Source organism: Ischnura elegans, chromosome 5 (genome assembly GCF_921293095.1).
Source record: "Ischnura elegans chromosome 5, ioIscEleg1.1, whole genome shotgun sequence".
In the NCBI taxonomy this organism is placed as follows: Eukaryota; Metazoa; Arthropoda; class Insecta; order Odonata; family Coenagrionidae; genus Ischnura; species Ischnura elegans.
In genome coordinates this window covers 37,551,261-37,573,790 of record NC_060250.1, presented here as the reverse complement: position 1 = coordinate 37,573,790, position 22,530 = coordinate 37,551,261, and the positions used below count along the sequence as shown (strand labels likewise).

At 37.0% G+C, this 22,530-nt stretch overlaps 1 protein-coding gene across 1 annotated transcript in view; it reads right to left on the bottom strand.

Annotated features, from left to right (window-relative positions):
* Positions 1 to 22,530, bottom strand: part of LOC124158737 (small subunit processome component 20 homolog) — a 63,590-nt gene that overhangs the window by 21,272 nt on the left and 19,788 nt on the right. Inside the window, exons 7-24 of the mRNA XM_046534005.1 lie at positions 22,357 to 22,492; positions 21,764 to 22,274; positions 18,918 to 19,118; positions 18,580 to 18,835; positions 17,645 to 17,804; positions 17,401 to 17,562; positions 17,134 to 17,310; positions 16,348 to 16,473; positions 13,928 to 14,076; positions 12,651 to 13,158; positions 10,663 to 10,940; positions 9,291 to 9,597; positions 9,047 to 9,171; positions 8,006 to 8,244; positions 7,611 to 7,814; positions 5,521 to 5,651; positions 5,295 to 5,433; positions 3,289 to 3,694 (exon numbers count right to left, since the gene is read on the bottom strand). Coding sequence (XP_046389961.1) covers positions 3,289 to 3,694; positions 5,295 to 5,433; positions 5,521 to 5,651; positions 7,611 to 7,814; positions 8,006 to 8,244; positions 9,047 to 9,171; positions 9,291 to 9,597; positions 10,663 to 10,940; positions 12,651 to 13,158; positions 13,928 to 14,076; positions 16,348 to 16,473; positions 17,134 to 17,310; positions 17,401 to 17,562; positions 17,645 to 17,804; positions 18,580 to 18,835; positions 18,918 to 19,118; positions 21,764 to 22,274; positions 22,357 to 22,492 — 4,215 coding nt within the window. The remainder of the gene's footprint in view (positions 1 to 3,288; positions 3,695 to 5,294; positions 5,434 to 5,520; positions 5,652 to 7,610; positions 7,815 to 8,005; positions 8,245 to 9,046; positions 9,172 to 9,290; positions 9,598 to 10,662; positions 10,941 to 12,650; positions 13,159 to 13,927; positions 14,077 to 16,347; positions 16,474 to 17,133; positions 17,311 to 17,400; positions 17,563 to 17,644; positions 17,805 to 18,579; positions 18,836 to 18,917; positions 19,119 to 21,763; positions 22,275 to 22,356; positions 22,493 to 22,530) is intronic.

Sequence of the window (22,530 nt, the reverse complement as noted above, 5' to 3'; positions counted from 1 at the left end):
CCTTCTGATCCAAACACCAGGCACTTTTTGTATCAGATCCGATCTAATGGAGCAAAGTCATTCCTTAATATCCTCGAACTACCTTATCCTTCACTTCTTGAACTTGACTTCCATGATACGTGACGACTGATGGCACGAGTTATCCTCCGAGGGCCGCTACAATAATGGTTTTCTCGTTATGTTTTCAATTGATGGCTTATGCCCCTTTCAACTGTACTCCCTACGGGCAGTCGATTATTTGCCCAATATTTTTTCAGTCTGCTACTTTCTCTGTTCAAAAGAGGAGGCCCAATATCAATTGCGCAGTTCACTAGAAGATTCTTTCTATAATCCATTCCAAGGTCAGTTTCCACGGAGGAACAGCGAAAGAACAGAGGAAGTGTTTCCCCTGTCATGACCGTGAGTGAGAGCATTCTTTCCCTACGGAACGACATTATTTTACATCGTAAATTCTATATATCCCGGAGCCAGTTTATCGACATGCGGCTGGTTGATATCGCTGTTGATTCAAAAATATTTATCTGGTGCTAATTAATGTCAAAAGAGAATGACAATCGGAGTTTTAACGAACTATCACGGTCCATGACTCAAAATAAATCGCTCATGCTGGAAAAAAAATCACCGCATACTCACGGTAGAATAGATGAGCGCGGAAAAATACGAAAATCCGGCAGGTATCCCTTGGTGGTTGACTTCGACATCATAACCCTGACGAAATTGCCAAACTCCAGAGGCAATGACAATTTTTGGATGAAATCCAGTTCTGTTGAAGATTAAACCTTTTCACTTAACAGAGTTTAGCTAATCGTTATTCAAGGTCCAACCAAATTTTATTAAAAGCTGCCGAGAAACAAGGTGAGTCGGAGTCAAGGTGATCAGTGCGCCGCGTAAGCAACTTCTCCCGGCTCCATTCGACCTGCATAAGGCCGCGGATATATGACAAGGAATCTGGTGTTATCATCGAGTTGAATCACCATCGACTTGTATAACGCATACTAAAATAAGATTCTACCTTTTTGGATGACCTCGAAATCCAAAATGTGCGCATAGGAGGCTTTTTAAAGGCTCATAAATCCCTTGTTTCGCCGAGGCAACAGAAAACGTTAAGTTGGCAAATTCCAGAAAACCTACCTTTTACTAGATATTCGGTAGCTGAGAATTCGGGATTAGCGATCTTCTGCTGTCCCTTTATTTCACTCATTCCTCATGATTTTTCGAGAACCTACTTACACCTTTTCTTATTATATTAGAAATGCTATAGTCACCTACATGTCACTTTTACAGAAAAAATTCTAAATTTTATCGAGACCACTGAAATATGCATAAAAATGGAATCACTAATGTCCATAATAATAATCTGTGTGGGAATGCTTTTAAGTTGATGTTTATTAGAATTTTCTTAAAATATTTCATTAAAACAATTGTCATCCTCTCATTACTTATTTTTACTATAGTATACCTAGGTACCCATTTTTTTAGCTGATTCCTGAAAAGTATTATCCAACCTTCATAGGGCAGAGAACATTTCATTAAAGAATTTTTTGCTGCATTCAGCACCTTTTAGTTACTTAAAATAATATTTTTTATTCATAAAAAGCCATTCCAATCATTACAGACCCTAAAACCTGAAAAAAATGGCAGGTCCTCATTTAGTGTTTTTCCGCATTTAGTGTTTTAAATTTTGTCCCCCCTGAAAAACCTTAAATCAGGATTCTACTGTACTCGGCATGGTGCCTGTCAGTGTAGTTTCCGATGTCATGCAGTGGTTTCGAAACATTTGTACAAACCACTTTTCTGACTCTGTGACCTTGCAGCCACAGGTGCATGGTTTTTGGAAACCAGGCATTACTTGTTGCAGTAGGAATATGAGAAAAATCACATTATCACTGTGAAAAAGATCGCGGTTGGGGGAGAAAGCTCTTAATGATTCCAGAAAGCAATTTAAAATTATAGAAAATACAGTGAGTCCTCGTTTAACGTCACCTACCGTTCCTGAAAAATGTGACGATAAACGAAATGACGTTAATCGAAGCATAATATCCCATAAAAACAATGTAAAAATTGAATATCGGTTCCTAGACCTCACAATTCCTATGCGAAAAAATTTTAGCGTATCATATCTGGGGCATTTTTTACAATGGGAATGCCAAACTATGGCATAAATACGAGTTCCTGTCTTCATCGACGACAATAGCAGCAGTGACATAAATCCTTCTCCATTTTTGTATCTTCCCGCATTTGCTTTTCGGCTTCGCTATAGTGCGGTCCAATGAATGCTACCAGACGCTACAGACCGGGGATCCGGTGCTCCGGTCCATAGGCCCTCGCTACGAGAATTTCTTTTCGGACCGGTCAGGAGCGAAATCAAAATGGCGCATATGAGCGAGGGCGGGCAAACTGGGATTATGAAATCGAAGAGATGGTTTTAATTGCGAATTGAGGCGGGCAGGCGTCGCCTGGGCATCATCATCGCTGAAACATCGTCGCAGTAACAGGAACCAAAATTATTGTGAACATTGTTTTCTTGGACATTGTCGTGGAAATGTCTCTGATGCTAAAATTTGCCAAAACCGTAATCGCAATTAACAATATACACACCGTTTTACACTTTGAATAGACTGACCGTATTACCGCCCACGAAACAAACAACCTGTAACGCCTGCCACTTCGCCTTTTTTCTCGTGCGAAATTTAAAATACGTGACGTTATCGCGAAGCAAAGGGGCGATAAACGAATCACGGTCGTAAAATTTTCGTGACGTTATCGCGAAATGACGTTAAACGGGGTGACGTAGAACGAGGACTCACTGTATGTGTAAGTGATAACAGATGGTTTGATTTAGGTAAATTATGAAAATGACAGGAAATTAAAGTAAAGTTTGTATTATCTTTTTTTTTATTATTCGTGCCGCCTCACCCCATCATTAACCCGGATAATCAGGAGTGTACTGCAATTACATTTTTGTTTATCTAGCGATGAGACCAATACTAACTCTATTTTCGTTTCAACCAAAACAGCAGAAATTGAATTCAAACCAGAATTTAAAAAAACTATTACCTTTCATCCATATTATATCAAGGCACATACAATATTTTCCATGCATAAAATAAAATTTTAAGATTCTATGGGTTATAGATAATTAAATATAATAGAGGTAAGAGGATCAGATACTATCTAGCAGATTTCATAGAACTCACAATAAGTACTCCTCTGTTTAGTTATACATCATTTCCTCTCCTCTAGGGGCCACAAAGTAAGTAAAATTAATACACCACTCCAAAAACTCACCTTCAATATCATCAGCATCATTTTTATCAGCAGATGACATGTTGTCATCTTCAACTCCCTCTGTTCCAATGATTTCTTCACTCTCCTCAACCTCTGCCTCAGTATTATCTGCAGTAATAGATTCTCTCTCTATATCAGCAATTCCCTCCTCCGGTTCTGCATCAGAACCTTCATTTTTTGGTGGCGGTGAATTATCTGTGGAGGTCTTAGCATCAGTGTCCATTGGTTCTACGTCTTCCTTGTCAGCTTGTGACAAATTAAAATGGAAATTATTCAGAATCGCGACGATTAATCGAATGGGTTGCCGCCCAAATTCGATTGTTTCCTTTGGTAATCGCCCAAGCCGATGCTTCAGGATTGCTTGGTAATGGTGCCAAGGTAAACAGTGGCAAGCAGCTCCAACAGCCTAGAAGGAAATAAATTTAATTTTAATCACAGTTCACTCTGAACTATAACAGAAACTTTCACTGTCAAGCAAGAGTAAACCAGAGCAGTTTCTGGAATGAATTTGAAATTTATGAAGTTAAAACTGAATCACCTAGTCTAAGAAAAATTCAAAATAACAGCACAAAATCAAAGATATCATAATTTATTTTCACATATTGTCTGAGTTCAGTGGATCAGATACTATCTAGCAAATTTCACAGAGCTCTAATTGAGCTCTCATCTGCAAACTATCCATCATTTCCACATCCTACAGTGATCTCAAAGTACATAAAAAAGTAACAACATGGCAACTTTGTATGTCGAGGAACAAAGAATTTTCATCATAATTAATTTAAAAAAATCTAAATGCTTGATTTCAACCTTGCAAAAAATAATTTATGAAATTAAAATTTAATATAGGATGGTCTCCTTGAGCATTAAAATGCTAATTACAGTTGAGGACCTCAAATCCAGAAGGCTAGGGACCAAAGAGTTTCTGGATTTCCGAAAGGAAGGTAATTGATTAATCTTCCTATGCCCCGAATATCTTGGCAATCCATCAGATTATGAATTATCACACCAGCACGTATGAATAATAAAGCCTTAAAAAGAGCATGAGTTATTTTTCTGGATTTCTGGTCTTCAGGGCCTTCATAAAGGCATTTCTCTTATTTATTAACTTCTCTTTGATTTACATTAGAACAGGTGATGTTGAAATTATTAACTAATTTCTTTCTTTCTTAGTTAATCACACTGATAGCAGATCGTATAAAAGGAACTTGAATGTCTTTCTTTTCACTTACTTTTCTTACAACACACAAAACAAGGCATGGTTACACGTAGCAATAAAAAAAGACAACAATGGTAAACCAAACAGACTACTGGCAATATTAATATGGACTGTATAAATGAAACATAAACAATAAAAATCTCACACTCCCACAGGTGAATTCTCCATTTCTCTAAGTCATACAATCAAGGAGAGTGAAGCTGATGACTTGTTTCATCATTTGCATTTTTCCATAGCAAAGTTTGTGCATGCGGTCACTCATGACACATCTACATAGATGCTTATGTAGCAAAGTAAGCCGTTCCGGATTTCTGGTTTTCTGAATCCCAGATTTGAGGTCCTCAACTTTTAATTGAACAAAGGGGATTCTATTCTCGTGCACATTTTACATCACAACCGTCATCAAAGTTTAGTGTCCTAGGAGGCAGCTGCAGCCAGTGGGGCAGAAGGGTGACTGAAATAGTGGTGACCGAGAGAGAGGAAGGGGAGACTCATTGGTTCGGTCGAGGAAAGTAACCATGCCGATAAGAACACACAGCAAGGGATATTCCATTTTGATTCCCAATGTCCCCATTTGGTCCCAGGGGCCATTGCGAATAAAGCCAGACTGATTCTACATGCATCCCTGTGCAAAGCAAAAAATATCCCATACAGCAGAGAAAAAGGAAATTTTGCTCATCCACTTACAACAGAAAATTTCCATGCGAAAAGGTGACACTTGTCGAGTATTAAACAAATGAACCAAAAAATAAATGTGTTCATCCTAAACAGTGAGAAAAACATCACTTACTTCAATGGCTGAATCCACCAAGCTGTTGTTCTTCGCATAACGTGCATTGAAAAGGTAATGGAAACTCAAAGGAAGAATAATATTGGTAAGAGTCTTAGCTCCCATTGGCTTCTGCTTCTCTTTGGCATCTTGAACAAACCTGGCAAGTAAAAAAGTTGCTTACAATAATGGATATATTATCAATAGAATTAGAGACTAGATTTCACAGAGAGATTCTTATGCATACCTCATTAAAGCCCTTCCTCGACGGTGCAGTTGAAGATGTCTGATATTTTCAAAGAAATCAACTTCAGGATCTTGAGAAGCAAGACAAGAAAGATCTTGCAGCAACGGGTGCAAAGTTGAGCATTGGTGAACCTAGCAAGTGAGAGAGCAATCCAATTTGATATTATCACATCAAAAAGAGACTGGGTGATTACAAAAACATGAAAATTTTTTCCTCAACATTTAGCACAAATATGAAGCAAATTTGAGTTCTTTAGTTGGTATAAGAAAACAATTTGCATGATCAATGCTTATTGCATGATTCATTTTTATAAATATACATATTGCTAATTATGTATTTTCGACAGTTTGGTAACCTATCTTCGATCAATTCATTGATAGCACAGTGTGTGCTAACAAATGGGTACTACTACTGCTCTTGCTTTTAAAAATCATACCTTTAATAAATGAGTCATCAAACATACTCAATAAAACTTCATGAGTAGAAATATTGGAAATTTTAAACTACTAAAAGATTTAAATATTCACACATTGTGTTTTTTTAATGGCCAAACAACCTTATTCTCTAGCAGCACTATAAGAATTATGCAGTCCCTATTTTTCTCATAGCACATAGGAATGCATTTCATACTATATTACAGTAGACTCTCGTTTATACAAACAACGTTTTTATGAAGTTCTCGTTACTACGAAGCAAATAGTTGGTCCCGATGAAAAGGACTATCCAATCTATAGTAAAAGTTTTTACGAAATTTTCATTATTACGAAATTACAAACCACAGTCCCGGTCCCGGTGGTCACAAAATGAACATTATTACTAAGTTCCGCGAAAAAGCAATGGCATTTAGGTGGATATACACTACGCTAAGTTATCATCATTGATCTACGTTTAAGTTCTCTTCTTTAACTGTGCTCAAGAGCATCAATTATGGTTCTTTCTTCAGTAGGAGATACTTCTATATGCACTTAACATCATGTAATAAGCTTCATTCCTTTAGAATCACGGTGACCCACTCATTAATGCTCGCATATTGGACGCACATTTAGGCCTCTTCACGTAGCGCACATTAGATTTATGAACTCTCATAGGTATGAACATTCGAAAAATTCCAGCACGCCCAAAATTTCAAATTTGGCGCCTTTGGCGTTCGCCGTTGCGACAAGATGAAGCATAGAGGAACTCGCACTTTGATCATAATCTGAATAAAGATTCATTTAATCTGGTATGAAGTCTGGAACTTTTCAACGTTTCGCCTATTCTTTCTTCCTGCAGACAGTGATTTTTTTCTGCTCCGGCTACGTTGCAAGCTCGATCAGTTCGTCACAATCATCAGTTAACACTCGATTGTGTTGCATTCTGCAGGATGACCACTCTCCTTGATGCCTTGTATGGGTTTATGATCGTACGAGCAAGGTCTCAGAACGCAACTGCTTTGCATGTAGTGGACTTGCACATAATTTAATTGCGTATATTATACGCTTGACACTGACGATTATAAGTGCAGGAGATTGAAGAGACAAGAAATTTTGACAAAGTATGTTTTTTTTTCTTTCGATGATACCTAAAAGAAACGATCATAAGAACTTCATTATTACGAACCTCCCGTTTTTCGGGCCCGTGAACTTCATAATAACAAGAGTCTACTGTATTGCCCATTATTTGGTCAGTCATAGCAAGAAGCCTTGAATTATTAAAAATTAACAGCACCATTAGCATTAAAATTTAGTACAAATACAGAGTATTTTCAAACTATTGAATAAAAAATGCCATATTTCTGAAAAGAAACATTCTTACAAAGCTCACAAATATAAACCTCCAAATTTGCATTACCTTGAACTCTGTAATTACAAAAGTCTACTATACCACCAAAAACTTAGGGCGAAGGCAACTATAATCCAGGCTCACATGGAGAAATATGATAATTAATGCACAGTATTTCTTTGCCCCACAACTTCCTCCCAACCTTTTGTCTAACATTTGACACTAACCATACAAGAAACAAGGAATTTGATGGTTACAGCCGAATCACAATTAAAGGATCAATAAAAAAGTGCAATAGAACATTTCAAGGAATTAAAAGGATAAATTACCATAGCTCCCAGAGTACTGATAGTATCATGATGCAACGAATCTGGAGCTTTTCTGTCCTTCAAGGCTTTTGTGATAAGTGCAAGTATTGTTTCTCCAATCACTAAATTCTTACACGCAGCATTGGATGACGATGAGATTGCAAGTAATGGAGCCAATGTTTGCAAGCAATGTCCAGCACTTTCTTTAAGAGACAAATCCTTATCCTGAAATTAGTTAAGAATGGTTATACAAAGCTGGTTAGAGTAACAATACAACAATAAATTTCTACCACGGTGTACTTTAGGAAAAATAATTCAATGATAGCAGACAACTCGGAGCAACAATTGTAATAAAAAAGTTCCATTTGAATACACAAGACAATAAAAAATACTTATTTACAACAATAGATACCTACATTTCGGATGGCGTAGAATGAATTATGAACAATAAGAATGCCAAGGATGATTGGAAATTTTGTTCCTCGTTCAATTTGATCCTCCCTCATAGTCTTAATCTCTTTGTATGAGTCAAGACGGCGAGCATAGTCAGGTTCCTCCAGCCTGGCTGGATCCCACGAATTAAGGGATTTTAAAATTCTTGAGGCATTCTTCAAATCTTCTTCAGCAAATAATTTCTCCATTTCTAATAAATCATCTACGTAAGATAAAGAAGAGCAGAATATTCATTTAATATTAGGAGTACCACTATAAGAAGAAGTAAAGTGGGGTATCTTTCAAAACAATAGAAAAATACCAATCCACATAGTGTTTTTTATGCATAGCTAGAATCCTATTTCTTTGGGAGTAAATATAAATAAGAATTCTCTTTCTACTAAATATGTACATATAATAAATTTTTGACTGGACTCACTGGTAGGCACAAGTACAGTAAACCCTAACAGCAAAATCTTGTAATAGGATTTGGCAAATATGCAGTCATAGTATTGTACCTGATTTCACATAGTGCAATACTTACACATTCTTAGACATGGTTTATTCAATTTCCTCATATTAACCATCCCAAAGAGGGCAGAATAGTTTGCTTTTTCCGTAATTATGCAGCATCTATGAGTTTCTGAGTATTACTAAACCATTTTATTAAGTGTCATCCAGTTGTGCTTCTTCCCAATTCTTACTTACAGACACATAATTTTCATCGATCGAACCAAAGCGAAGGAGTAAAGACTGGGGACACTTTTCTCATGCATTAATTTTAGGAATTTTACTATTTTACTCCAATACATTTCAATGGCTGAAAAAAATTATGTAAACTCTGACAGACAATAACTCATTGAGGCAAACAAAACTTGGTCATAAAGTAGGATAACTCCTTCCAAGCACTAGCATAACAGAATAATTAATAACTTTCATATCTAAAGAACACCTTTATATCAATCCCAGTAGTTTCTTTAAAAAATTCATTGCTGACTAAAAAAAGGAAAAATAATGAGACTCACTGCTTTCTCCATTATCCAAAGAGTAGGCAAAAGGTTCCTCTCTTGATGCCACTGTATCCAACATTTCACACAAAATTGTCCTGGATGAGCGTCCATCAACAGTGCTAAACAATGTAGCTATGGCCCTAGGGATATAAGATATTATCTTTCTTAGGTAATTATTAAAACTCCACCACTTTCTTACATTAACTTTGTAGTCAGCCATGCTAATATTTCATAAATCACACGTAGATGTCCAGTTTACCGTATGAACTTCCTAGGGTTGGGAACATTTCGTAGCAGGTTGTTTGCAGTCGTCAGCAACTGGCACATCTCCACTCCTGTGGTTCCTAGAGAAGCTTTCCGAGCGGCTACAGGAAGGATTAATGTAACCAAAGCATCACTATCTTCTGGCTCCCAAACCAACTCAGATAACAGGGATAGTACTCGCAAGTCTCGCGGTGAAGGTGATCCCCCCTTCTTAAGAGCACGGAAACGCTGCGTAAGGACTTGCAGGATGCATGGAACATGGGGCAGGATCAACTTACTCCCAAAATTCAACTTGTGAGACACTGTAGGATAGTACAAAGAGAAGATACATCAACTAGGAACACGAATCGCAAGTATGATAAGACTAGACTAATTCAACAGAGAAATTAATGGGGAACAAAGCTAGCAAGCAATTTCAATCATGTAGTAATGAGTTAATCTCAACAATAGGGTAGTTTCCTTCATCAAAGAAGACGAAAGGCATTGGTTGCGATTCGTTACCAACCATTAGTGTATTCATAATATACAAATTATTTCGTTTCAGAAATACCGGTTTAGACGAATGGCAATGGTCCATTTTTATCCTCATCTGAAAACGGCCAGATTGGCGCCCACGCGATGCTACTCCACGTAATGTCACAGGGACCTAGTTTCTACACGAGTAGATAGGAGTTATACATCGTCTGAGATAACCAATGCATGCATGAGGCGCAGAGCTCAGGGAAACATGTCTTAATAATCACTTATTAAAACTGGCTAAGGTCGGAAAGTTTTCTTCGTTTGATAAGGTATTAATAACCCTTATTTAAGCCAAGCGCTAACAGGGTACTCAGCTACCCGCTAGCAGCCTGCGTCGTATCAGCGCTTATAATACATATACAGCAGACTCCTGATTATCCCAGTTGCGGATTATCTGTGCATGAGGTCTCACTCCTTCAATGCTTTCTGCAATCTTCATTTTTTTTAAATCAGACTCAAAAGCACCACAACATTTGCATTTTAATGCACGGCTGCACTAGGCTTATTATTGCCATTACAATCTCCTTTGTAAAATGGCATTATTTTGCAAACAAAAAATAATATATCATAGCCAAAATATACCTCATTTATCGAAACGAACTTCCAGCAAAATTTAAAATACTCGAAAAGTAAGGCATCAAAAAAGGATTAGCAATATACATAGTCTCTTGTCAAGTGAATTCTTAAATATTTATAATTCATTTATGCAATAACAATTTTTTCTTCTATTAAAGCAAAAAAAAACCCTACAAAAAAGATCCCTACATGAATTCTTTTTCTGATCCCACATAATCACATAAAGAGATAAGGTTGTAATTAATCTAAATATTATACTAAAAGTATCTTACCATGCAATTTGCTTGTACTTTCTTCTGGTAAGTCAATCATTGGACCAACATCCAAAGGAGGCAATTCAAGGGTGAAATCCTTCTCCTCGGGAATTTCCATGGGCACATCAGATTCTTTCTGGCATGCATAAGTCATCAGTCTCTCCACAATGTCCAGGATAGCATTGACAACAGGGGGTTTAGTGTGTTTCCCAGAGAGCAAACTCATAACTGCAGGCATTACTGATTTATACTTTCCTTCGGGTTGTAAACGCTGCTTTGCCAGAAGTGGGTAATACCTGAATAATGAGAAAGAGGCAGATAAAATAAGGACGTCAATCCAAATTTTTTTATGCCCGATAACCACTGCGATCATACAATTGTGAGAAATCTATAAGTTGAAAACTCCTTCAAGAGACATAAATCAAAGAAAAACTTTTTTTTATCCTCCCAAAATGATAATTCCCTTTAGTAATCATTAACATAATAATAATTATTAATCAGCTCAAAATATTTCATTCCAATAAGGAAATATATTCAACAAAAAATACACTAAACTTAAAAATAATTTACATAATTTCCCAAGTACTGATTAATGAATAAAAAACAAAGCAGCTGACAAAGGAGGAGGAGAAACATTTGAGGATAAAATATTACAAAATATCGATGAGCACCCAAGCAAAGAGGAAGAATGAAAAAGGGTAAAATATAGATCATAGTAATCTACACTGGCATCAAGACAATATGTGAGATATCCTGATAAGTCCAGAAGGTACAGGCTGGAGGTGCTCCAAAGAAAGAGGAGAGATGTCTGTGTAAGGAGGAACTCCTCAGAGCCCTGAAGATATTTGACCACAAGAACAAGTTTGAGATACTGCTTCTTCATTCAGCCATTCACTGCAGTTAATACTTTGCACTAGAGTCAGCTAGTTGTTGTGCTATAAAAACCACTCTCAGTGTTAACAATTGAGTTTAATTAGAATATTTTGTACATAATTTATACTCTGTAAGTAAGGGCTAACAAGACATTATGATACAAAGATAATACAGTCGGGTCCACTCATGACAAAGCGACAGATGTTCTGTGTCAAAAAAAGCCTTTTTGCCATGCAACCAATCCCACTTTTAACAAAGGCAGTCTGACATGAGTCGCACTTATAACAAAGTTGATCTTGCGGCAAGGTATATTTTACATGGACAAAATTATATTTAGGATGGACAATTCCATTTGCTGATATTCTGAGACGTTTTTGATGTGCTTGACTAAAAAGAGCTTCACTTATCCTAATCAGTAAGAGTTCTGCATTCATAGGTAACAAATGAATTATGTATATCATTTAATTCTATCAATATGAGACTGAGTCATACAGGGCATTAGTGATAATTCAGAATCCCCACTCCACATTTGTCCACATTTTCAACATAACTCAAATGGAAGCCTCGCCCAAGCAGAAAGATGTCTTCATCTATTCAATCCGTGAGCTGTTCCTGAAAATTTCTCCAACACATTTTGAAGTGCCGTGAAAATTTTGAAGTGAAAACATATGAATTTAATGAATAAAAGATGACAAAAATAACCCCTTCCATTTTTAATATCTCAACTGAGTGAAAGATAGTAATAATTGATATGTTCATTAGAGCACCTTTGGTGAAGAATTCTTTAGAAGTTAGAGGAGGTGACACACCCTGAAATGGAGACAGATTGCAGTTTTCTGGGTCGATTTGAATGGTAGCACCTTTTCTAAATGCTTTCAGACATTTTTCCTTGTATGAGGTTATAAAACGATCGCTGTAATGTTAATGCAGGAAGCTAGGTTTGAATTTCAATTCATTGTTTACGAGAGAGGCCCCAACTTTCCGTCACCCTCATCTTTACCTGTATTATTTAAATTTCAAGGCTTTGTTTGAGATGTGGATTCATTTTTCATGCAAGCATCAGATAACATGTCCATCAGCTAACACAAGTAAATACAGTAAGCAGCAACACTACTATAATTATTATTTTTTACCTGGGATTTTCACTCCATACAATTATCAACTTCAGGAGAGCTGTTGGACTATGGATCCCTTCAACTGGTAAATTATCCAGCCATGGCCAAACTGTTGTTTCAAACACAGCCTCTAAATCTCCCATACATTGACTGCCATCCACTGATGTCACAGACCATGGATAATAGTCTAGGCGCCGAAAAAACGTTGCTAATGCACCAAGAGCAGCTGCTCGGGCTGAACGCAAGCAGGAATAGTGACAGGGATGAATGAGATCCTTCTTAGCATACTCTCCTGCAATCAAAGCATTTGTGGATAGCAGGCAGCGCAGCAAAAATTCCAGGGCTTCACTTTTGACAGATGAGTTATCACTGGCAGGGGTCATGGACAGAAGAAGACTGCCTAAACGCTCAACTACCACGACTAACAGATTTGAAGAACTCAGAAGCCGCTTAGGGTGCACAGCTTTTTCCAATACGATAGAAGATTTCAGATGCCTCACCATATCAGCTGTATCTTGATGTAAATCTGAAAAAAATAAAGCACATGTTAAACTCGAAATAAAATACTTCACTTGAAATAAACAAGTTAATGAGTCACTTTTCGAAGGACACTTTCGATCCCGAGAGAATCTCAAATCAGATACTATCTAGCAGATTTCACAGAGCACCAATTAGCTCTCTCCACTTCATGATTTACATCATGTTAAGATTCTCTCAGGGCACATTAAGACCATTTTTAGGCTTTGGAAGGAACTTATTCTCAATTGAAGCCAAATGAAAATGTGTATCAGGAGGTTTATGAGGAAGATTCTAAATATAATGACACTGGATATTGGTCCACTTTTGCAAATTGTTTGAATCTTATAGTGAAAAGCATTTGCAAATCTTCTGTATCTTTTATAAAAAAAATGACGACTTCACCGTAACAAAGGGACATAAGAAAAATGTTCAAAACCATACCATGACCAGCTTTGACAGAAATTTTATACCTTAGTACCAATCACATTGCTTTCGTTGGATAAACAGTAAGCTCCCCAGAACACAGACATCAAATGAATTATATACTCAGACCGTACATAGATATGGAAAATTTAAAATGAAATTCCCTTCAGTAAATTAGCCAAGGCACATATGTAAATGTGCTCTTTTGTTTTTTACATCTAAGAATATGTATATTTTAACAAAAAGAAAAAATATTGCATAAAAAGTGACTATTATGATTTTTACTTTAAGTAAATAAAGCCTCATTATCTCAGTTAATTTCATAACTTATGAAGATTAATGTAATAATTTACCTCCGATATATGGTACCAGCAAACTGAAGGCCATTTTAAGGAACATAGCCACTTCATTGTCATGGCAACCTGCGATGAAACGCAAGATGAGGGACCTTCTTTGATGTCCTGTTCTTTTGTTTCCAGATTGTATTTTACTGTATAAAATCCTAAAGAAAAAGATACAGATAAATTTGAAATAAAAATGCATAAATAATCTAAACGAAAATGAGGGTGAATATTATAAACACTAAATCAGAATCTAAACATCATAAAGAAGCAAGGGTCAGATACTATCTAGCAAACATCATAATAATAATAATAATAATAATTTTTATTCACCGAACTGGCAATATACATTGCATGGTTTCGTCACAAAAATCACTATGATACAAATTACATAAATACAATAATACAAATTACATAGAATCATTTAAATAATCGCTAATATCATAATAGGCTTTACCTGCTAAAAAATTACATAATTTAACTTTGAATAGGGAAGGGGGACAGCTTTTCAGTTCAGATGGAAGTTTATTAAAAATGATGGATGGAGTGTGATGAGGTCCCTTGAGAGCTAGAGATAGATGGTGACTTTTGAGGTGAACGTCACATTTAGAGCGAGTGTGGTAGTCATGCCATTCATGATTCCTTGGAAAATGCTCAGGATGCATTTTAACAAAAGTGGCACAATTCAAGATAAAAATGGAGGGAAGTGTTAATATTTTTAGGTCCAAAAAGATCGGTTTACCAGGAGTCCTCTTAGGCACTCGAACCATAGCTTTCAATGCTTGCTTCTGAAGAGAAAATAATTTTTTTGCATGGTGTGAAATTCCCCAGAACATAATTCCATAAGATATATGAGCATGAACATTAGCATGGTAGATAAGTTTGAGGGTAGAAAGAGATAGAAATGGGGCCAGCCTTCTAAGCATAAAAATACCAGTGCTAACTCGATTCATAATGGCTTCAATGTGTGGTGTCCATTTTAGGTCGTCTGAAACCAGAAGACCTAAGAATTTAACACAGTTACTTTGGGTAATGGGCTCATTCATCAGATTAAATTGGTGATTATTTATAGGTGTGACACTCTTAGGGTGGAAATCCAAGAAAACAGTTTTGTTAATGTTAATTGATAAATGGTTGGTATTGCACCACTCAGCCATCCTAGAAATTGAAGTATTGACAGAATTTACCAGATCAGAAATATTTCTAGAATGTGACAGACATGAAGTATCATCAGCATATAACACAACATCCTGTTGAGGAAACAGGTTTGGTAGGTCATTAACAAAAATAATAAATAGGAGGGGGCCAAGTATGGAACCTTGGGGAACCCCAGTATTAATATCTAAAGGAGAAGAGAATGAGACATCATTACTATACTGTGATATCTAGTTGATATTATCAACTAGATACATCTAGTTGATATTATTAACACCTCTTTCCTAAGTGGTGAATTTCCCTCTCGCATGAAACTAGCCATAGTATCTCCTATCCCAAAAAAAGGCTCATCTTCAGACCCCAACAATTATAGACCAATTTCTGTCCTTACTGCTTTTTCCAAAATTTTCGAAAAAGTGTTCTATTCCCGTATCATTTCTTATCTTGAATCAAAAGATATCTTACATGATTCACAGCATGGCTTCAGAAAAGCAAGATCGACAATTACTGCTGCATATCAATTGTTAAATTCCATCTATAATGCCCGAGACAAAAATTTTCACTCACTTGCAGTGTTTTATGACTTATCAAAAGCTTTTACCTCATTGCCATTTACAGGCATTCTGAGAGGATAAATACATCATACCACTTGCTTCATTGTCTAAGAATGGTTTAGAAATATAGCATTAGTCTAAATGTATTTTAGATACTCACTTAATGCAAAATTTGCAAGGAAAGAAATACTTTCATTTTACAAATCATTACAAGTCACAAAGACTCTTTTATAGGAATATTTCTAAACATAGGCACCACTAATTTATGCACCTAATAAAAAATTGTCCATTCATGTAGTCAGACACTTTTAATGTGAATGAATAAGTGGAGAAGACCTAATAAGAGATGAGATTTAGAATAAAATAACTATTCCTCATTGGTTCCTTCAAATGAAATTACATTGGGTGCACTGAACAATCACCTCTAATCAATGAGGAAGGGAGCACAGTGACATCACAGCAACTTAGCAATACAATATCAAAGTACCACTTTGGTTAGCGAAGAAAACCTTTGATCAACACTGGACACTACGGAGCAGATGGTAAGAAAACAAACCGGTCACACCGCAGTCTGCAGCATGCGGAAATATTATGCCATTGTGATTAATTGACCACTAAGCAGAGAGCAGCTGAATGCACCCAATGATGAGCAATACCTTGCCCTTGGATTTAATTATCACACATCGGACATAGTTCATCAATTTACGAGACTGGTACACTTACTGCATCACGAGAGGCATGAGAAGACTTCGATGTTGCTCCTTCACCAACTCACTCTCTTTGTCAATTCGAAACAGGTTGATTTCATACTTCAATTTCTTCTCATCAATTAATCCTAGAAGATTTTCCCTGCAGGAGAAAATGCATTTGCATCAAGTTGAGTAAATTAAAACTTTAGGGCTATGTCGCCGAGTCAATTTCTCAAGGGATCCACCCAAGAATTGATGCGGCGACATAGCCCAAAAGTTCATGACGAGTACCCGCAAAAGTTTTAGCGAAGAAGTTGAGTAAATGTCATTCATTAATATTATTTCCCGAGATATTGAACTAATAAGACAATAGGTACCAGTTAAGAGTAATTTTTTTTTAAACTACACAGAACAATAAAAAAATTAAGTAACAATTGAATCACAAAGAGTGGATGATACCATACTCTTGTCAATCATCTGCATCTCAAGATGACAAACAAACTTTGGCTAAAAAATACAAAGCCCAACAATCAAAATAAAAGAGTAAAAAAAAATCAATGCATAACAGCAAAAAAGAGAAATAATATGCATCCAAAAATAAAAGTCATTAATGCCATAGCATAATTAAAATTTACCATTAAAAAATTATATGGCAATTAATGTTAGACTAAACAGCAGGGTAGACTAAGAGCACTGCACTGGCATCAGTAAATACTTAACTGATCAATACAAATAGAGTTAGATAGAATGAGAACGTGAATTTTAAGAAAAAAAAAAACTGATCTAAACAATATCGAAAAGAATATTAGAGGCATCTTACCTATAAGGAAGAAGAATTTTACATCTATATGACAACAGACAATCTAGAGAATGCTCCTGTATTTCTGCATTGCGATGAGAAATTAATTCCTCATAAACACGAGCCAGCTCAGGTTCCTTGTACATGGCCCTTGGGTTTTTCATCTTAGAAAGCAGTTTCAAGAATGAGATCATGGCCCTAAAATTAGAGAGCATTGGATAAATAAGGATGGCATGGTAATGAGCAAATGAACAATGTGAAATGAGTAACCACCATTTCAATACATACTTGGTAGATATCCGATTACTTAAATGGAAGTTTTCTTCTTCCACATCGTCCACTTTAGACTCTTCCAAATCATCATCAACATCATTCATCTCAACATCACTTTCAGCTTTTCGAATGTCCCATGTCGGAGATACCTTGGAATCAGACTTCAAAAATTCATCTCTGCAACAGAATAATACAGATTTGAAATAGAAGGAAAATATAGATGCAATATTCTCCAATGATTATTAAAATAAATACTCACTTGTAAAATGAAAGGAATATTTCTGATACATCCCTGTTTCTAGCTTCACAAATATCTACCATTTCACACATGGTATTTAAAAGCTGTGCACGGTAATTAACAAAATCAGGGGAATCACTCAAGGCAAACCTTTGGCAGTACCATGCAGAGAGATAATCACCTGGTAAAATCAAGAGAAACAGAATTAAAAATGAAACCACTGATATTTGAACCTTAAAATTTTCCAATGCATATAAATCAAATTTCATTAATAAGTCAGGATTTATATTTATTTAACACCAAAAAAGCACTAAGGCATTTACATTGGGTTTTATAAAGGAAATAAATTATGTAAATATTATCAAAAAAAAACAAAAATGATCACATAAATAACAACCATTTACAACATATACAATACATGCAAAAGGTGGATATCAAAAAGATAGTCTTTTCAATTGGTTATTGAAATTGGTGCGGGAGGCAAAGAGGTCAAGAGAAAAATAAGTATTTGAGATAAAATTGAAAATAGAAGGTACGCGGTAAAAGAGGAATCTATGGGATATTACCAGACAGAAACTGGGCTGGTGGAAAGCTTCAGTATTGCGGGTTTTGCAAGCTGGAATGCAGAGTGAAAAGAATGTCAGGAGATCAATGCATCTGAAGGACCCATTCATGATGCAGTAAAGAAATTTGATGCGGAATGTCAATCGGTGGTGGGTGGCGTGTAATAGTCCAAGTGAGTATTTCAGCACGTGAAGAGTGTCTGAGGTGAGGTATGCGATATTATAGTATTGCTATGAAGAAATTGGGCCGACAGTTGAGCAGTTTCAGTGTGGTGGGAGAAGCAGCAGGAATATTAAATGACACTTTAATAGGACACATATTCATGCATAAAATTGCCACTACATCTGAGAAAAAAAAGCAGATTTTACTATTACAAATAGGAAAATACTCACAATTGACTAAAAAACTTCTTTTGGCATGAGGTTCCCATTTCTTAGCCATTGGCATAGCGCTAAGCATTTCACTTGATGTGGCTTTTGATCCACTTTCCAATCTGGCGTAGGCCATTGATAACCTCAACTGGGGTGCAAAAACCTCCCAAAATGATTTTGGGCTATCCTGAGCAATAGTTGCTATCAATTTACTAGTAGGTTCCCACAACAATTTGAAATTGGCGAAGAATATCCCAAGCAGATACCGCAGCTTAGCCTGAAACAAAAGAAGTTTCAATACAGTAAAATATGCCGAGCGACAAAATTGACAGAGATAAAAAAATTTAAAGTTACTTTACTTGATATGCACTAAATGAAGGAAATGCATCGTCAGGTACAGATTTCAGGCCTTCGAGAAGACCAATTTTTTGCCTAAAATCATGAATGGTAAGAGGAACCTCTTCAGCAGCAAGGCAAACAGAAAATATGCCTGTATCACTCCTGTCACCAGCTTCAATCAATGTGGCACTTTTAAAGATGTTCAACGTCAAACGGCAAACCTAAAAATGCACATTAAAATAAAGGGTCAAAAAAACCCAATTGAACTACATTAAAGACATAAATATGAATAATGGAAAATGCACAAAATGGCAAACAAGGAACCTAAATCAACAAATAAATGAACATGCAATCAAATGAAAACCCTAGGGTACGCTTGCCATGGATACACTCTTGAGGCCTGGTGCAAAGGTCCAAGACTTTTATACCCAGACCTCAGGAGGAGGGAAAACGAAGGGAAAGAGGCGCCCTTGCAACAGGAGCCCAGTAATGCCTACATGGCAAGGATAAGAGCAGAAGGGAAAGAACACTCCCACGTTGTCAGTTGGGCAACGTGGGCCTAGGCAGATTCAGCACTAAATATATGGGGGGTGCCATGACCTAGGTGCTGGGAGTATGGAATAACTCCTGGAGAGAAGGGTGTTCTCCCATGCAAAATTTTAAAATACCTATTCTAACGCAATTTGGAGCATTAAATTTCTTTTTATTCTTTGAAACAGATAAAATTGAACAATTTTAAATATTTAAGGATACAAAAACTATTAATCTAACAAAAACTTAGAAAAGTTTGAGGGGGAGAGATTATGAGCCCCTGGACTCATCCCCCCTGGAACCCCCACTGAACGTCGGCTACCATTAGAGAAACTGAATACAGTGGAACCTCGTTAAAGCGAGTACGGGCTATAGCGAGACCCCCGCTATTACGACGAATAGCAGATGTACCGTAAATGGACCCTATAATAAGCATGTTAAAAATATTCGTTTTAACGAGGCCCTTTTGGTGTTGGCTCTCGCCACAGCGAGGGTTTCACCTCCGGAAAAACTTACGTCAAGACTCCTTAATCTCTGTAATTGCTAGCGATCTGTTAGAAATGAAGTTAATGGAGTGCTCAGTCTCAAATTTATGTGGTAAACTGTCGTTCGATAAAAAAGTAGTTAATTTTGATTAAAATATTTTGGCATTAGCATTCCTGAATGCTTGATCTTCTTTTGTTCCTCGGGCGGCAGAAAGCAGTCGGCAGCATACCCGCACGTCCGTGAGTTGCGTGAATAGAAAGCATTTGATGGCAGACACCATGGCCAAAAAACACCAAACACGTCTAAGCGAGAAAATAAAAAGAAAGGAGTAATATGAGTGTCGAAATTAATTTATCTTCCTATTCGCTCTTCACGATTAAAAAAAAAAAAAACAAAAGCGCCCAAGGAGAGCTGTCTATGTTGAGTTATAAGGAGCTTTGTTCGGGTGGTTTTGCCCACTCCAGTCTGCGGGAACTTCTGAGAAAGGGGCTACGCCTAAGCCTAAAGCGGAGTATTTCAGGGATAGATTGCAAATCGAGAATTTCAAGAGTGCGGAAGGTTGATTATACTAATGCAAAGCACCAAAGCGTTATCTCCCCTCATAATAGCAGGTGATCCCTGCGGTGTAAACCCGAAGTCGTGGAAGAAAGGACTCCAATCATAAGTATCTTATGAAGTATTCCCCGCGTGATATAACATAGACGAAACGGTACTTTTTTACATCCTACTCCCCGACAAAATCCTTGCAGTACGAGGTATTTCTTGCAATGATGCCTCTAAAGGTAGGTAGTGCGCCTTAGCGATGATGTAGGATGTACGATGCAATGACACTCAGCGTGAATTGTCCGGATGGACGTATTTATTCTCCGTTGCGGATTCACAGGGGTGAACTATTCGCGTCAGTGGTCGGAGTCGTACTGGCGCTCTCTCCCGTCACGTGGGTAGCCGAGCATCCCCTGGTGGCCGCTGGAAGAACTCACAGAACAACTGACTCTCGTTTGCAGTGCCGTGGTAAACTCGGTGTATTATTTCAAATACTTCGCGAGCGTAACCCTCGAAAAGGAACTTCTTTAACAACGGCAATTTTAATCACATCATTTTTCAAGCTTAGCAAACTTTTTACCGTAGATAAAGAAGATATTACATTATCTGATAAAAAAGTCTTCCAAGGCAGGAACGTTATACAACCTTCCACCATTTTCGACTGCAGAAACAAACGCAATACGTTATTTCACTTCACTGCCGCTAAACGTACAGGAGCCATCAACGTACACCTATGGAAACATTTGAGGCATTATATAACCGCGATACAGTTTTATAAGTTAATTTTTGAATTTTCAGTGGAAAATACCAAAGTAACAGAATGATTACGTAAATGCACTAATTAAGTGGATAGAAAAATGGCTTCGTCGGCGTTGGCATAATGATTGACAAAACAATGATTTGCGTGATTTTTATTCAGTGCGGCGCTTATAAATTGTTTGGCTAGTTAGTTGTTGTTTGAGTAAGGAAATTTAGTGATGCAAAAAAACATCGCCTTTCGTCTGGATTTATGCTTACGTTTATCGGATATAAATTTATCTGTCGCAGCACCACTCCTGTTCCTGTATAACTGTTCGCAACAGATGTATTGGCCATTATTTGCTCCACCTCCGGTAAAGCGACAATTCGCTATAGCGAGTGTTTATTGGTGCACCGTGGGGTGTCGTTTTATCGAGGTTGCACTGTATTCTGTCTCTGGAGATATGGTAGATCATCCAATGAAGAGAGTGATCCAGAGATTTTTCTCAACATGCAATCAAGTCTTTTAGCTACCGATACATAAAATCAAGTTCAAACAATCGCTTACCTCTCTATAAGGGGAGGAGAGATTATGAGAAAGAGCTGCATACAGGTTACTGATCAGCTCCACAGGCCTGCCTTCCACAAGGCTATCATTCTCACATTCACCCTCCAACAAAGAGGATAGATACACATCAATAGCCCTGAGGGCAGGCACTCCCTTTGCAGAAGAGGCATGAGGCAGCAGGGTTGAGAGGACTTTATCACATGGAACTTTCCGTGATAATCTGCCACCATCATCTTTCATCAAAGCCAATGCTACAACAGCCTCCGAGATGAGAAACAGAATATTTTCTTGTTTCAAGGACTCACTTTCTGCAAAACCATCCATCAATTCAAACAATGAATTTACTGATTCAATCAACGCCCCACTCATATCACGTATACCCTTAAGGTGAGGCAAAATAATGAGAAGGCTAACATATGTATCAAAAGAGGGATTCTTCTGAGCAGGTTGAGATAGAGTTCTTTCTAGCAACTCAGAGAAGTAACTCAAATCCTTTTGTCCACCAGGCCCACTGAAAATAATGTAATTCGTAAATGAGATACTTGCAAGAGAACCACTTTACATACACCACAAACACGCACTTAGCAACATACCACATTTTGAAATCTAAAGAATACTGATGCCAATCTTTCAAATCCTTTCCACCGCCTTTGCAAGGAGGAGCTTTTTCCAAAATCAAACAGGCCAATAGATCCAGGACATCTTTCCCTTGGTCTACATCAGAAGATTCTAAAAATGTATGCAGAAAAAGTAACAATAATGAGACT